The 15,767-nt window shown below is 47.5% G+C and overlaps 1 protein-coding gene across 3 annotated transcripts in view; it reads right to left on the reverse strand.

The window, feature by feature from the left end:
* STRN3 (striatin 3) overlaps positions 1 to 15,767 on the reverse strand; it is a 900,588-nt gene that overhangs the window by 257,657 nt on the left and 627,164 nt on the right. For all 3 annotated transcript variants that reach the window (XM_085627373.1, XM_085627372.1, XM_085627371.1), the window contains 2 exons: positions 10,182 to 10,357; positions 9,873 to 9,920 (listed from right to left, as the gene is read on the reverse strand). In XM_085627373.1, the coding sequence (XP_085483499.1) occupies positions 9,873 to 9,920; positions 10,182 to 10,357 (224 nt within the window). The remainder of the gene's footprint in view (positions 1 to 9,872; positions 9,921 to 10,181; positions 10,358 to 15,767) is intronic.

A 15,767-nucleotide genomic window follows, 5' to 3' on the forward strand; every position in this document is an offset into this window, starting at 1 on the left:
GACTACAAAGAAATGAGACCTAGAAAACCGTTAAGCGTTAACGGCGTGGCAAAAAGGGAACGGACGTCAGAGCGCTGACGAGGCCTTCTTATGGCTCAGATGACATAACGCGGAGTCGTGCTATTGTGACATCCACGTCGAAGTGGTAGATATATGAAAAAAATGTTTGTGGAATGCTGCGCAAGGAGTAATTCAAAAGGGGAGGAATCCACAGGCAGATACTGTATCTACCAGAAAAAGTGTTACCGAAGGTAGGATTGCATTGTATTTCTTGCTATTTGCACTAAGTGTCTATTTTCTACATTGCTACATTGAATCACAAGGCACCATGTAAGTAAGCTAACTCTGGTATTACTATTAGATGCCTCAAACAGGATACAAAAATAATACCTCAATATCTATGCAGGTGATGGAAAAGTTTCTTGCCATTAAAGCCAAACATTGAATAATTCCTTGCACAAGCGCAATCCTGGGGAACTTTTGAAAGTACATAAAATATATATTTTATTTCCATAGAAAAGGCGATTTTTTAAAATTAAGAATGATTTAGAAAGCCTATATATAGCCTATATTGCCCAATTTTCTTTTTTAAAAGTTATATTTTAGAAAATGCAGGCACTATTGGCAGATCAGTGACCAGAAAAATCATGTTCACAAACTGTTGAACAAGTTACTTAACTTTGGTAACGCATTATCTTACAGAGACAATATCTAGCTGCAGATTCCTTACCTTTGAAATCCCCAGTCAACAGGCCGGATTCGGAAACTTTTGCATGAGCGTGCTGCTGGGTGGCTCCATTCGGCTCTGCATGACGTCGTCGGCATCGTTAGCGTCAGTTATGACGTTGCGGTTCCTTAAATAGGTGCCACCCAAACGTGCAGACTTCAGTACTTTTCAACGCCAGAAGCGCAGAGTAATGAAGTGATTGACTTAATTGTGTGTCATAACTAGAGCCCTGATAAAGGGAACAACCCTAGCCCTATCCAATAATTCCGCAGAGCGTGGAGGCATGGGTGGGTCTGTAAGGAATCTGCAGCTAGATATGGTCTCTACCAGATAATGAGTTACCTAAGGTAAGTGACTAGTTCATCTGATAGAGACTTCTAGGTGCAGATTCCTTATCTTTGAATAGATAACCTAGCAATACCATCCTGGTGGTGGGCTTCGGACAAACAGACTAAACTAAGAAGTTCTGCAGGATCGAATGGGCTTAATGACCGGACCCGACTGTCCAGGCAGTAGTGTTTGGCAATTGTGTGCAAAGGTACCCATTGCGACCTGGCAGATGTCCAGGACTGGGACACCCTTAGCCAATGCCATTGTCACAATCATCCCCCTGGTGGAATGGGCTTGTAATCTCTCAGGGGGCTGCTGCTTTTCCAGGGCATAGTACATCTTAATGCAGAGAACGACCAAGTGAGAAATGGTCCATTTTGGTGCTGCTCGACCGTCCTAAGCTCCTGTACAAGCCCTTTTAAGAATCTATTTACACTGAGATTTTTCTGGCAGCCGCAAGAAAGCAGACAGAGCAGAAGGATAACCCTTGAGCGTATTCAACACAGAGCCCTGCTGGGCAAGGATAAGAATAAAAAGAAGGATATTAGGTAAAGAGGCAGAAAGAGGGTCAACAGACCTTTCTGTACACTATTTTACAAACCTTTGCCAAAGGCAGGCGTATAGCGTCTAGGAGGAGGGACGCCAGGCTGCGAAGATAACCTCACAGACTTCAGGAGGAAGGCTGACAGGTATCAACTGTCCCCACTCAATCTCCGCGTATGGAGGTGGAGAGTTGACGGGTTGGGGTGGAGGACCCTCCCCTGCTGGTGCGACAGAAGATCCTCTCAAAGGAGAAGCCTGATCGGAGGATCGATGCTCATTTTCAGAAGCTCTGGATACCAGAATCTCCTTGACAAGAATGAGTTGTGTCCGGTCATTCTTGATCTTCTTGAGAACCCTGGGCAAAAGTGGTATGGGTGGAAAGGCATACAGCAGGCCTGAGCTCCACTTGCGAAGAAAAGCGTCACCTAGCAAAAGCTGCCTTGAAAACTCCAGCACGCAAAACTGCTGACATTGCACGTTCTCTTCAGAGGCGTACAGATCTAACCAAGACTCTCCCCACTGCTGAAAGCGACCTTGCACCACCTCCGACTGGAGACGCCATTCGTGATCCACTAGGCATAGACGGCTGAGTTTGCCCGCCCTGACATTCAGAGAACCTGCCAGGTGTTGAACCACGAGGGTCAATCTCTGCTGTTCCAGCCATGTCCAGAGATATAGAGCCTGTTGACAAAGGGTCCATGAAACCACCCCGCCTATTTGCTGAAGTACCGCATGGCGGTGGTGTTGTTCGTAAACATCTGCACTAACTTCCCCCTTCACAGAGGGAAAAAATGCTTTCAGTGCCAACTGGATCGCTTGAAGCTCCAACAAACTGATGTGGAGCCCCGACTCACCCAGAGACCAGTGTCCCTGATCAAAACCTCTCCCAGACGACCTCCAATCCCACGAGTGACGCATATGTCACCACTGTGTGATATGGTTGGGAAAGGGGTCTGCCTCTGATTTGCAGTTCATTAACCACCACTGCAGGTCCTTTACAGTTCCCTCCAAGATCTGGACCATGTCAGAGAGATTTCCCTGATGCTGCACCCACTGAAACTTCAGGTCCCACTACACAGCCTGCATACTCCAACTTGCGTGATTTACCAACAGGATACAGGAAGCCATGAGTACCAGCAGCCTCAGTCATTCTCACCGAAATCCAGGATAGAGGCTGGAACATAGGAATCATAACCTGAATGTCCTGGACTGGCTGCTCAGGATGATAAGCCTGAAACTGCACTGTGTCCAGAACAGCCCCGATAAAAGTGAGCATCGGAGGAGTCAGGTGTGACTTTGGCACGTTTATAGATAACCCTAGCACATGCAGAAGGTCTGAAGATGGGAGACAACAGCCTGGGGCGACAACTCCTACAACAGCCATTCGTCAAGGTAGGGAAAGACTGAAATCCCTAACCTGAGCAGATGAGCTGCAACCATCGCCAACACCTTGATGAACACCTGTGGGGCACTGCTAAGGCCAAAAGGTAGCACAGGGAACTGAAAGCGCTCAAGGCCTACCTTGAAGCGCAGGTAATATCTGTCGCCCGGCAGGATGGGGATGTGAAAATACACATCCTGCACGTCCAATGATGCCAGCCAGTCTCCTTTACATAGGTCAGACAAGACCTGAGCCAACGTGAGCATCTTGAACTTCTCCTTTTTGAGACGGACGGTCCGAAGATCTAAAACAGGCTGCAAACCTTTGTTCTTCGGAATAATAAAGTAGCAGGAATAGCAACCACTGCTTACTTCTGAAACCAGGATGCTCTCTATAGCCCCCTTGGCCAGGAGAGCTGTAACTTCCCCTTGGAGTATAGTTAAATGATCTTCCGCCAGCCGTTCTTGAAGTGGCGGAATAGGAGGAGGACAAGAAAGGAAAGGCAGAGAATAGAGTTCCTGAATGTTCTACAAGGCTCCAGCGGAGGAGATGATGATGGATTCTCCCTCCAACTGGAGTACCATGGTCTTGCAGAGTCAGACTAGGAGTGCTTGGAGGGTGCAGGTGCCGAGGGCTGAGCGGCAAAAAAATTCTGGTTTCTATTCCGTGGTTGGAATGAGCTGCGTCCACGTCCTCACACAACGTGGAAAGTCTGCACAGGAAGGTGGCTGGGATATGGTTGGAGCGGCTAGAAACCCCTTCCGTTGCCACGAAAGGGGTGAAAACTAGACTGGCCATGTGGTGTTACTGAGAGGCCCAAGGATCTACCTGTAGCACAAGAGTCCTTGAAGCTCTCCAAGGCCGAGTCCGGCTTCTCTCCAAAGCGACGAGATCTGGCAAAAGGCATGTCCATCAAATTAGCCTGGACATCGCCTAAGAAGCCAGATGTTCTTAACCAGGCATAGCGCCATAAGGCCACTGTCGACAAAACCACTCTACCCAGAGAGTTATTCGTGTCAAGGCTACACCTAACCTAATAGTACATTTTGCTGCATCTCTCCCGTCCTTCACTGCTTGAAAGAGCACAGCACGGGCCTCCTCCTGGACCTGTGGCAGCACCTGTGCAACCGTCTCCCAAAGAGAGTGGGAGAAACGGCCCAATAAGCATGTGGTATTCGCCGACCGCAATGCCAGGTTGGCGGAAGAAAACCTTTTCTTCCCAAGTGTTTCCCACCTCTTGGATTCCCTATCCGAAGGGGCGGAAGGGAACGCGCCATGAGAATGTCAAAGCCTGCACCACCAAGCTCTCAGGTGGTGGGGTGTTGGCTGTGGAACTTTGGGTCCCCCAGAGCCCAGTGTCTTGCTGTGTTCTGTATATTTGCACTCCTAGGTATTTGAAGGTATCTGAGGCTCCCTCCAATTGCTCTCCTCCAAACTGTACTGTTCTGGGTGGAGTGTTCTTCCGAAAGGGGAAGGCGAGGCATTTGTCAAAATTTATGGCTAGGCCAGAAATCTTGTGGAACTGGGTGAAGATTTGGGCGACAGACCGGAATACGCATTTTAGGTCACTAACATACAGTATAATAATGTCGGCGTACAGAGATAGGGCATGTGTCATCTGCCCAATTGGTATACCCCACTCCCCTGCATATGCCTGTAGTTTTTGCGCTAAAGGTTCTAAGGCAAGCACAAATAGTATGGGGGACAATGGGCATCCCTGTCGCGTACCCCTTTGTAACGTATATGAGCTTGAGATGTGTACCCCTGTATGGGCTTGTGCTGTCAGTGAGGTGTATATTAGTTTCACCCACTTCAGAAAATCGTCTGGGATCCTAAAGTTTTGATGGGCTGCTAGAGTTTATTCCTCGCTTAGCGTTTCAAAAGCTTGGCGCAAATCTAATGAGAGGAAACCTGCATTGGGAAGGTGCTCTGGGAGAGCCCACATTACTTGATATAGTCTGTGGATATTGAGGGATGTCACGGCCAGGTACAAATCCTCATTAGTCTGTGTGTATCAGTTTCGTGAGGGGGAGAAGGCGGCATGCTATAACCTTACTAAGTATCTTTTATTCAGTATTTAAAAGGGATAGGAGCCAGTATGCTGTTATGTCAGTGCGGTGCCTGCCTGGTTTTAGTAGGGAAGTAACAAGGGCCTGGAGCGTAGTTGGGGGAAGGGCTTTGCCTTCCATTGCTGCCTTATATAACTTTTCAAGATGAGGCACCAATTGTTTGGCATATGCTGAATAAAATTCTACGGGAAGGCAGTCTAATCCCAGGATTTTATTGCGTTGGAGGTCTTTAATCGCTTCCTGAATTTCTGCTGTTGTGATCTGTGATCCCAGTGCCTCCTGTTCCGTTGCAGTTAGGGTAAGTAGCTGTACTGCCTGTATAAAGTCATGGATTGCTCAAGGGTTCGTAACCTGGGGAGCTTTTGTATAAGTATTCATAATATTCTCAGAAGGCCTCATTTATTTCCAGTTGGGTAGTCACAGAAGCACACATGGGGGTGAGGATGTCTAGGATGGGCATAGCTGGAGGGGGGGAATTCCGGAGTATCCAGGTTAGTAGTGTTCCCGCTTTATCTGCCTCAATGGTTATTTTTTTTTGGGTGTGCAAATGTCAATCTACCACCCGCAACCGTTCTAACAATTCTCTGCATAATCAATACAAGCCTTTTGTAGCTTCTCGGCACCTATCAGGGATGACACGGCTTCTTTCTCTAGCGCAGCCGAGTCATGATTCTACTTCAGCAAGCTCCAGTAGTATGGTTTGTCTTGGTTGTGGAGTGCTGCCGCACTTTATCTGACAGTTTCTTGCCGTCAGCCCTCAGCAAATTGACATCGGTGGTGAGGGTGCCCACTTGTTGCTCCAATACCACCCTTGACTCCCTAATTTCCTTTAGGATGAGGTCTAGTTTATGAGGGGGTGGTAAGTCCAGTGTAGGGGTGACATGTTCATTTTCCACTAAGAGAGGGGAGTCGTTTGTATTATTTGTAGACATTACTCCTGAATGGCCTGGTTCCACTTGTTTTCCTTTGGTCCGGCCCATTCTGTGACCGTAGAGCCCCCTGTAGGGATCGCTGGTTCAGAGGAAGGGGGGCCCGCTTGAAGATTCTGTGGGAGTGTTGCGGTCCGCCTCCTTTTCTTCTACTGAGGCCATCTGGATACCCCCGTTTTGATGTGAGGGGGCACCATACCAGTTATCTGTGGTATTCATGAGCTCCTCAGCTAAGTGCTGTAGGCTGGATATTCTTTCCTCTGCAACCGGTCTGTGGAATTGGTTATTGTCTACTTATGGACTGCCTACTGCTATAGTCCCGCATGCAGGAGTTTGACTGATGGGCTATAGTGTGCTCCTCGTGTGGAGGACGATTTGCTGTGCCTTTTTTCGCGAGGACAATTATGTCAGCTATTAGGAAGCATTTAGCATCTTTTCTGCTGACTCAGTGTCCCCCTCTAAAGAAACAATGGCAGGTTTCAGCCTGAGTACGCAGGGCTGCCGGTCCCCCTCAGGCTTTCATTGTGACCGCTGTGGGGTCCGGTAGTGTCACTGCTGGTGGATGGCAGGGGGTGCTTTTGCTTTGGGTTCTCTCTTCCCTTCTGTCTCTGCTGTGGTGAGGCCCTTATTTCTTCCCCGTTCCTGTGGCTTTAGTCCAGGGGGCTCCCTGCTAGGATTATGTCCAGCCCGTGACCGGCAGCCAGTGGTCCTGCCTATTCAGCTCCCGGGGCCCTGCTGCATGCAGGCTCACCTCATGTGCTCATGTTTCCTATCGGCAGCCCCTGAGGATAGGAGCAGCCACCGCCGTGTGACTCAGCCGCACTGAGCCGGGGAGTCTATGCCAGCCTAGCCTCCTTTTCGGCCGATCAACCTCCAGGTCAGGCACCAGCAGGTAACCAGTCCACGCGCAGCCACCGCCGCTTGCAGGCCTCTGGCCCTTCGTCCACTCTGCCACACGAATTGGGACACCGTGTCCTGCTCCCACTACGGTGCAGCATGGGTTGCCTCCCAGCCGGTACACTCTCAGCTCACGCTGGCACCCTAGAAGATCACCAGGCAATCCCGCTGTGCGCCACAGAAGGGGGGCGCGTTCCAGGTCTCACCTCTGACGTGCTCGACACGGGACCCTCACCATCGCTCAGCCCCACAACTGCCGCAGTCAGGATTCCGTGTCACTCCTCACTGGCAGTGACGCCTCCGCTAAGTAGGGTAGGTCCGATGTAGGCCCAGCTTCTCTCTGTGGCAGCAGGAGGCTGTCGCTTCCTCTTTCTGGCAGGCCCCGTTTGAACGGATTCTGCATGGGCCAGATCCCCACCCTGTCTTAGGGTGACCAACCGTCCGTAAATTTCACGGACAGTCCGTAATTTCGTCCGTCTGTCCGTTGTCCGTGAAGGATTCTTTAAAGGACGCCATTTGTCCGTAATTTTAACCGGGCACCGGGCGCACCACCCTAAAGCCGGCACAGCTTCCACCCACCTGCCTGCTTGACTCCGATGCTGTTGAGGTTGGGTGTAACAGACTCCAATGCAGCACCAAAGCTCAGATACCCAGCAGCATTGGAGAGGCACAGCGGGATGGCAACCCTCACACCTTCAGCCCTTGATGAGCTGTTAAGAGGTGCTTAAGGTGACTGAGAGGGAGGGGCTGCAGCTTCAGGCACAGGGGCATCTATTCAGATGCAAACAGCCCTGAATGTGTCATGTCTCTGCAATTTAGAGGGGCCTCACACATTCCCTTTCTGCCCAGGGCCCCAAACATCCTAGAACCGGCCCTGATTACACCGAGGCAGCACATGGTTCTCTTCACAGAGCTTAATTACTGTCACTAAATTGTAAGCAAACCTCAGTTCTTCAAACATGCAGTCTATAATGTAATAAAATAAAGAAAAGGCACAATCGCACCCACACTGATTAACAAAGTATGGAGGACAATCAGTTAAATAAGTTCTCTTGGAGTATCTCCGTTAAGTACTGTACATCACAGTGGGGGATGGCAAAACTAACATTTTGGAAAGAGAGCCTGCCTTCTCATTTTCTTGTCCAGGTGGGGGTGAGGAGTCATACCCCACCCTGGAAGAGACCAAGATGATACTAGAATACTGCATGCCCACCCCTGTGCCCACCCTGGTGGATCCTTTTCCCCCTCCTGTGATGGCTCCTGTCCCCCCTGTGGTGGATCCTGTGTCCGCCCTGGGTGGCTTCTGTCCCAGTCCTGGAATGGCTCCTGCAGCAAGGGTGAAGTTCTTGATGAGCTTCTTCTCAAAAAGGCTCAGCTCAAAATTAATATGAAAAGGTGGGCGAGTGAGTAAGTGAAGGGATGGCTGGATGAATTAGTGAAAGGGTGAATGGATGAATGAAAGATTGAATAGATGGATAACGAGAGAGGATGGATGGATTGATGAGTGAGTGGAAGGATGTATGAGAGAAAAGGTAAATAGCTGGATGTATGGGTGGAAGGGTAGCTGGATGGGTAAAAGGGTGGATGGATGAGTGAAAGGATGGATGAGTGAAAAGGTGGATGATGAGTGAGTGGGTGGATGGATGGATGAGTGAAATGATGGATGGATTGATGAATTGATAAGTGCAAGGATGAATGGATGGATGGATGAGTGAAAGGGTGGATGTAAGGATGGATGAGTGAGTGAAAGGGAGGGTAGATGGACAAAAGGATGAATAGATGAGTGAAGGAGTGAAAGGATAAATGGATGAGAGAAAGGATGGATGAGTGGGTGAGTAGATGGATGGGTGGGTGGATGGATGGATGGAAGGAAGGATAGCTAAGTGAAAGGGTTGATGGAGAGAGAAAGGGAGGATGGATGACTGAAAGGGTGGATGGGTGGAAGGATGAGTGACTGGGTGGATGGATGGATGAGTAAGTGAAAGAATGGTTGGAAGGGTGAAAGGGTAAATGACTGGATGGATGAGTGAATGGATGGATGGGTAGAAGAGTGGATGGATGAGTGTACAGATGGATAGGGTGAAAGGGTGGATGGATGGATAATGGATAGATGAGTGAAAGGATGGATGAAGGGATGGATGAATGAAATGATAGATGGAAGGATACATGATGGATAGGTTTGCAAATGGTTTAATATGTTTGGATGTGGCTGGGCTTACTTATATACTATTGCGTGACCTCCTCTGATGTGTTTGTAAAACTTACCTATCGTCCTGAAGTTTTGTCCTGAATTTTGACCTCCTGTCCTGAATTTGTGTCCTGAATTTTGACCCTTTGTCCTGAATTTTTACACTCACCGTCCTGAATTTGCACCAATGCCATTTGGTCACCCTATCAGCAAAGGTGGGGCACATCGTCGGGTTGTCACCGTGTCGGAGGCAGTTACTTGCTAGTATTTTAGTGGATGACTGCCTAATGTCGGGGGATTTAGTGGGTTTTGTGGCCCGGCCTGGGAGCCGCACATTTATGCGTCTGCCATCATTCTCAGTAGACCACGCCCCCCACCAGTAGAACCATAATGCATCTTTTTTGTTTAAATAAGATTTCTTGCAGAGTAAAAACACTGCTAGCCAACAGAACTATCTGGAATAGACCACATGTCAAATCCATACAAAGGAGGTACTAGTCCACCTACAGTCAGCGATTGAAAGCAGACACAAAGCAATACAAAACAGAGGACAATAAAGAAAGAAATTAGACCTCAAAACTGCCACAGCCAAAAGAGAGCATTGCACAAAGACAGTTACTGGCTACTTTATATAGAAGGAAAGTCAAATAGCAGGGTGAGTTATGCAAAGTTGGATCCTATCGTCAGTTCCAGAATGTTCAATGGTACATGAACTAGTCTAGCGCCAAGGCGATAGTTTTACACAACCTGGGAAAAACACATGCACAATTCAACTATGTTCAAGGTCGGTTAAAATTAAAACACTTACATATGAGCTCTGAATGTGTAGATTGGCTCCACATCTAAAGAGGCACTCCTAGAAAAAAAACAGGGCAATAGTGTAAATGGCAAGAAAAGTACAGCTTAATACAAATTGAGGTTTTGCATTTTCCTTAAAAACTCTTTATAAAAAAAAATTCATGCGTTTTCTGACAAACAGATACATTGGTGCTGTTAATTTTTATTAAAACTTTCATATTAAATAAACATGCTGAAAGTGAGATGAAATTGTGAAGGTTCCAGACCTATAATTAGACCGCTATACTAGTGACTTTACTCTCAGCAAGGTAATACTTGCTTTTTGGCAGGAACAGTTTTCTGCAGGTTCCACAGTTTTAACGTATGGTCCTCAGAGGCTGTGACCAGCACAGGCTCTACAGGGTGAAACGCCAATGCTCTAACGCCATCAAAATGGCTCCGAAGCGTGTATTTTGGATTCCAAGTCTTACGAAATGCATCTTTATTGGCAGGCAACTAAAATAAAAGAAAATGGGATTAGTACATCTTTTGCGAGATTTCCAATGAAGTGTGACAATTTGTACAGACTGGTTGAGATCTTCAAATAGTTAGGTTACAATAAAGGTAAATAATTTTTCTAATCTTCTATATTTAACATGGATCCATATCTGATAGTTTATTTTCAGGAAAGTGCTCTAAATTATGTTTTTACTAACAATGCCATACCATAAAAAACAGAAGCAATACCCTAAGAAAATAAACATTTATTTAATGGAAATTGCAGTAATTCTTGCTCTCTCGCATTCACAAGTTGTTGGGAATGATGGCACCAAAGACATGAACAGAAATAGCTTTTCCAAAAGATGCTACCACTCCAAAATATTCCCATTCAGCCTGTGACGCAAGAGTCACCAAATATAGAAGCCCTGTTGGAACGTTAATTCAGAAACTTGGGGCGGGACCACAACATATACATAATAAGGTAATGGCTTCCTGTGTGTTTTGAAGAACGAACTAATAGAAGCGAAATGACAATGAGGATAGATGCAACCAGTGAATAATAATTACCGAAGACATTTGTGGAGGCTCAGGGTCCTACCCTACAAAACTCAGATGCACAAATACATACTTCTGAAAAGCTACTGATGCTGTGTCTACAGGACAATTTTTTTAGTAGGAGGAACTTCTATTGGAAGCTTTGGATATGGCCAAGACTAGTCACTTCAAAACAGTGCCTTCTACCAGCAAGTTCCTGGGAGTGAGATCACAATAGGTGTTGGAAAAAAAGATTATCTGCTTTCCGGATGTCAGCGTTCCTTTCCCAGGAGAACTTAATAAGCGCTGGAAACATCCAGGTTGAATAAAGTTTCCTCAATTGAAGATGCATTGGTTTGGCAGGAAAAATTATTTCTTAGCTGAGAGGAAATTCAGTCAAAACATTATGAATAAAAGAGCACAGCTATCAGTTCTACAGTCTCTACAGGAAACTTAATATGGATCCTTCAATAAGAGCTTGAAACTCACCAATCCTTGCAGGACTAGCAGATTTCCAATATGGCTAATAAGGAACTCATTAATAACAAACATATGTTTGCAGGGCTGTAGAAGGATGCCTGAAACTATCGTAGGTGGTATGAATTTTTTTTAAACTTTATTTTCCGTTTTCTTCAATACAAAAGGATTATACATGTATGTTCGATCACCGTTGCTTAACCATAGATTGTCGCATCACATCAATTCTTCTTTCTGAAACAGTTTGCAGTGAGTCTAGTCATGTACCAGATAGAATAAGCTGTAGCATTAACAATACATTAAGAATACGAGGGTCTTCCTATAATAACCTCTCACCTATCGTTAAATTTCAATAGGTATACCCTATATGCAGAGAAATCAACATATAACCGGGTTGGTCCTGCTTTCAGTTTTACAAGATATATAGTACATTATGTAATGACTAAATTACACCACTCCCTCTGGGACGATGCCCTGTCCCAGCTGAGATTCTGAGTCCTGACGTAGGGCCTCAATGTAAGACCTGTAGGGGCCCCAGATGTCTTTATGACGGGATGTACTGGGCATCATGTTTGCGTATAGCTCACTATTTACATTGCAATAGGCAAGACTGTGGAGCCAATTTTGGACAGTTGGAGCCGATTTACGCCCCCAACGGATGGCCACTTCTCGCTTTGCTAGTAGAAGACCCAGCGATGCGAACCATCATCTTTAGGATCGATACTCTACCTGCCAACGATAAGGGTAATCTTAGCCATTTCTTCATTTCCCTCTTAAGTGTGTTCACAGCCCGTCCATAGTTAAGACTTAATAATTGGGCTAAGTCTAGATGAAAATGGATACCTAGATATTTAACCGCATCAGTGCACCATTCTAAGGGGAATTCACAGTCCCATGGCTTTGTGCTGCTTGTCAATGGAAATATGACTGATTTGTGTCAATTTATGCCCAGTCCCGAGAAACGGGCAAATCTAATAATTTCTCTGATCAACTCGTCTAGGTTATCTTGGGGATGCCGGACATGTAGGATCGTGTCGTCCGCGTATAACGAAACCTGTAGAGGGCCAGTGTTAAATTGTAAGCCCCTGTGTAGGTGCCGCTCTTGGAAGTGACGTATTAGGGGGTCCATGGCCAGAATGAATAATAGGGGGGACAGTGGGCAGCCCTGTCTGGTTCCGCGAGTTAGCTGAAAGGGACTGGAGAGTGTGCCATTTAAACGTAGTCTGGCTGTCGGTTTATTATACAATAAGGATGTCGTGGCGATGATCCCCATGTTTCGCAAGACAGAGAGAAAGAAGGGCCATTCTAGTGAATCAAAAGCTTCCTCTGTGTCGAAGAGAATGGCTGCAGCTGGTATGTCAGGGTTAATCCTATGAATGACCGAGAATAGCGTTCGGTGGTTGAGGGAGTTGGAGCGATAAGGCACAAAACCGGATTGAGCCGGGGAAATTATGAATTCCATTAATTGGGACAGCTGATTGGAAATTACTTTTGCTAATATTTTATAATCTAAATTTAGGAGAGATAGCGGTCGGTATGAACCACATTGCGTAGGATCCTTGCCATGTTTAGGGAGCAGAATTATGACCACCTCCCGAAGAGTGGGGGGAAGAATCTGATTCTCCAGAGCCTCTGCATATACCTCAATAAGTTTGGGAGCCAATAGATCTTTGTACTCTTGGAATTCTCCTGTGAATCCATCCAACCCGTATAGTGTCTATGGCGCCGATCACGTCTGCAACAGAAATGGGTTCAGCTAGAAACTCCAAGAAACTATTTTGAATGTCTTTTGTGGAGGTGTGGTTGCGTGTGTCTGAAGAATGCAATTCAGTGAGGCAAGTCTTGTGATATGGTGGTCTCAATAGTTGGGCAAGGACTCTGCCAGGTCTCTCACCTTCGCCATGCTGTCTGGTATTTCCCCAGGAATAAAATGTCCCTGTAGTCCTCCAGCAGAACCAATCGTCTGCCTTCGTACGTGGGTTGTACTTGATGTGTGGAAGTCTCATCTAGTGTTTTGAGGTTTCGTTTGAGACGTGCTAACGTGTTACGAAGGTTTCTAAGGACACCAGCGTCTTTAGCTATGCATGCGCCCCTGAGAACAGCTTTAAAGCCCTCCCACTGAACCGCCCAGGAGTCTACTGAGCCAGTGTTTATAGCAAAGTATTCCTCGATAGCCTCGCGTATTTCCACCTTGAACACACATTTCCATCTTGTAGGGCGCAGTTGGGGAACCGCCATTGTCATTCAAACCCTCCGGGCAGGGGATCTTAAGAAGTAACATGACTGGGGAGTGATCTGAATAAGTCCTAGGGAGTGTCTCAACCGATGAGCACCAGCCACAGATATCAGGGGAGAGCAACCAGAAATCAATCCTCGTCCATATGTTGTGTTGGCCTGAATGGTGGGTGTATTCTGTGGTGTTGGGGTTACGTTTCTGCCAAACGTCCAATAGGGTAAACCGGTCGCAAAGCTCTCGGAGTGCACGGCGGGCTCATGGTTTAGAGTCCGGTGACACAGAGGTACTGTCCATTTCAGGATTAAGCAATAGGTTGAAATCACTACCGACAATCAGCGTCTGTGGGTCCAGCTTAATAAGCTGTGAATAAAGAGTGTGAAAGAAGTCAGGGGCATCAGTGTTGGAGGCATATATGCATAGCAGCATAATGTTTCTACCGATGAGGGTCCCAGATACTACAAGGTATCTTCACTCGCTATCTTGGTGCAAGGAACTAAGGCGGAATGGAACCCTCTTATGTATTAGAATAGCTGTTCCCCGTGCGTAATTGCTGTAATTAGCTGAATATCTATTTGTGCCCCAGCTAGCCCCCAAAGCGTGCCGTGTCAGTTTTAGGAAGGTGTGTCTCTTGCAAATAAGCGATGTCTACCTTGTGACTCAATAAATAATGGATCACCTGTCTACATTTCCGTGTGTTATTCAGGCCCTGTACATTCCAAGACATTAGGGAGAGTTCTGAAGGACCCTCTACATTACCAAACCTGGCCATGTATCTGGTGTGGCATTTTCATCATAGCATTGTAGCGACTACGAACAACAATGGTCAATAGTGAACGATTCAACTAAACTAAAGAAACCTGACTTACAAATGCAAATAACCCCCCACCACCCAGCCAAACCCCATCCGGGGTAAGGCCATGTCCCAAATGATAATGAACGTGAAGTACCAAGTTGCTTTACGCTGGACTGACATTCCCAAAAAAACAGTACCCCAAAAAGAACCAAATCAAGCTTAAAGGATACACCATGGGGAGCGGCAACGCCCTGGCAAGCCTCCAGCTAATTGCAATAACAATGTAGGATTATATAACTTATTCCCAATATAAACTTAACACAAGTTGGTGTGTTAGGTAGTCCGACCATCCCGTGCCAGCACTGGAAAACAGTTCTGCACGTGCATCTGAACCACTGTGTGGAGGGGAAGAGCCAGATCCCACTCTGACCGAAGGGTTGTTATTCTGTTTGTAGACACGACAGAACTCCTGTGCCTCTGTTGGGTTGTCGAAGATTCGGGCCCTACCGTCCACATCACTGATTTTCAGCCTGGCCGGGTATAGCATAACGGGTGGCTTTGACCCCGTTAAATTTATGCTGAGTGTCCTGCACCATAGTTTGGATAGAAGGACAATTTGGAGCCTTGCTAGTCCACGTCTCCCCTTTCTCTAGCCAGGCGAAGTGTTGTGTCTCTGTCTGTGCCACGATGGGTCGTGGGGGGGGGTGGAACCAGGGTTGGGGCGGGGGCCCGATCTGTGCGCCACCTCGATGAAAAAGTCATGTACTGGTGCGGTGTCAGCGAGCTTCTCGAACGGGAGAGTTCTTTGCTTTGGATCTTTCCAGCCCATGCCGCGTCAGAGCGATGTTGCCATGACCCACCAGGCCCCCTTCTGCACCGCTGTGCGAGCTACCAAACAAGAGGAAGATGCCAGGCGAGGGAGAAACGTCGGCAAGGCAGTGCCGTTAATGAGGACCGAGACCGGGGAGAGTGGGCGACTGTGGGGGAGAGGGAGGGTCACCCCAGAAGCGTGAAAAGAAACTTTAGGTCTGCAGGTGTTGACCAGGCCGCGGCGGCTACGCGACGAAGGCAGGCCCCATAGGTCTCAGGGGGCACAGGCGAGGGCTGATTGAGGGGAGATTAACCTCTCTCTTGTGAACCTAGCTTGTGGGTGCAGATGTTGAGAGCCCGCTGTGCAGCAGGAGGGGCGGGGCCACGTATGAGTCGCCCCCTGCCGCAGGGGAAGTTGTGCAGCAAAAGGTCTTGGGGTGTAAAGGAGGCTCACATCCACCGGTCGCTGGCACTAGGGGGGCACAGGGGACAGCACACACCAACTCGCCACAACCCGCACCAGGCAGGTGGCGGCAGAGAAAATGCAGACAGGCTGGCAGATTTAGGCCGCGCGT

This window comes from Triturus cristatus, chromosome 9, assembly GCF_964204655.1.
Source record: "Triturus cristatus chromosome 9, aTriCri1.1, whole genome shotgun sequence".
Taxonomy (NCBI): Eukaryota; Metazoa; Chordata; class Amphibia; order Caudata; family Salamandridae; genus Triturus; species Triturus cristatus.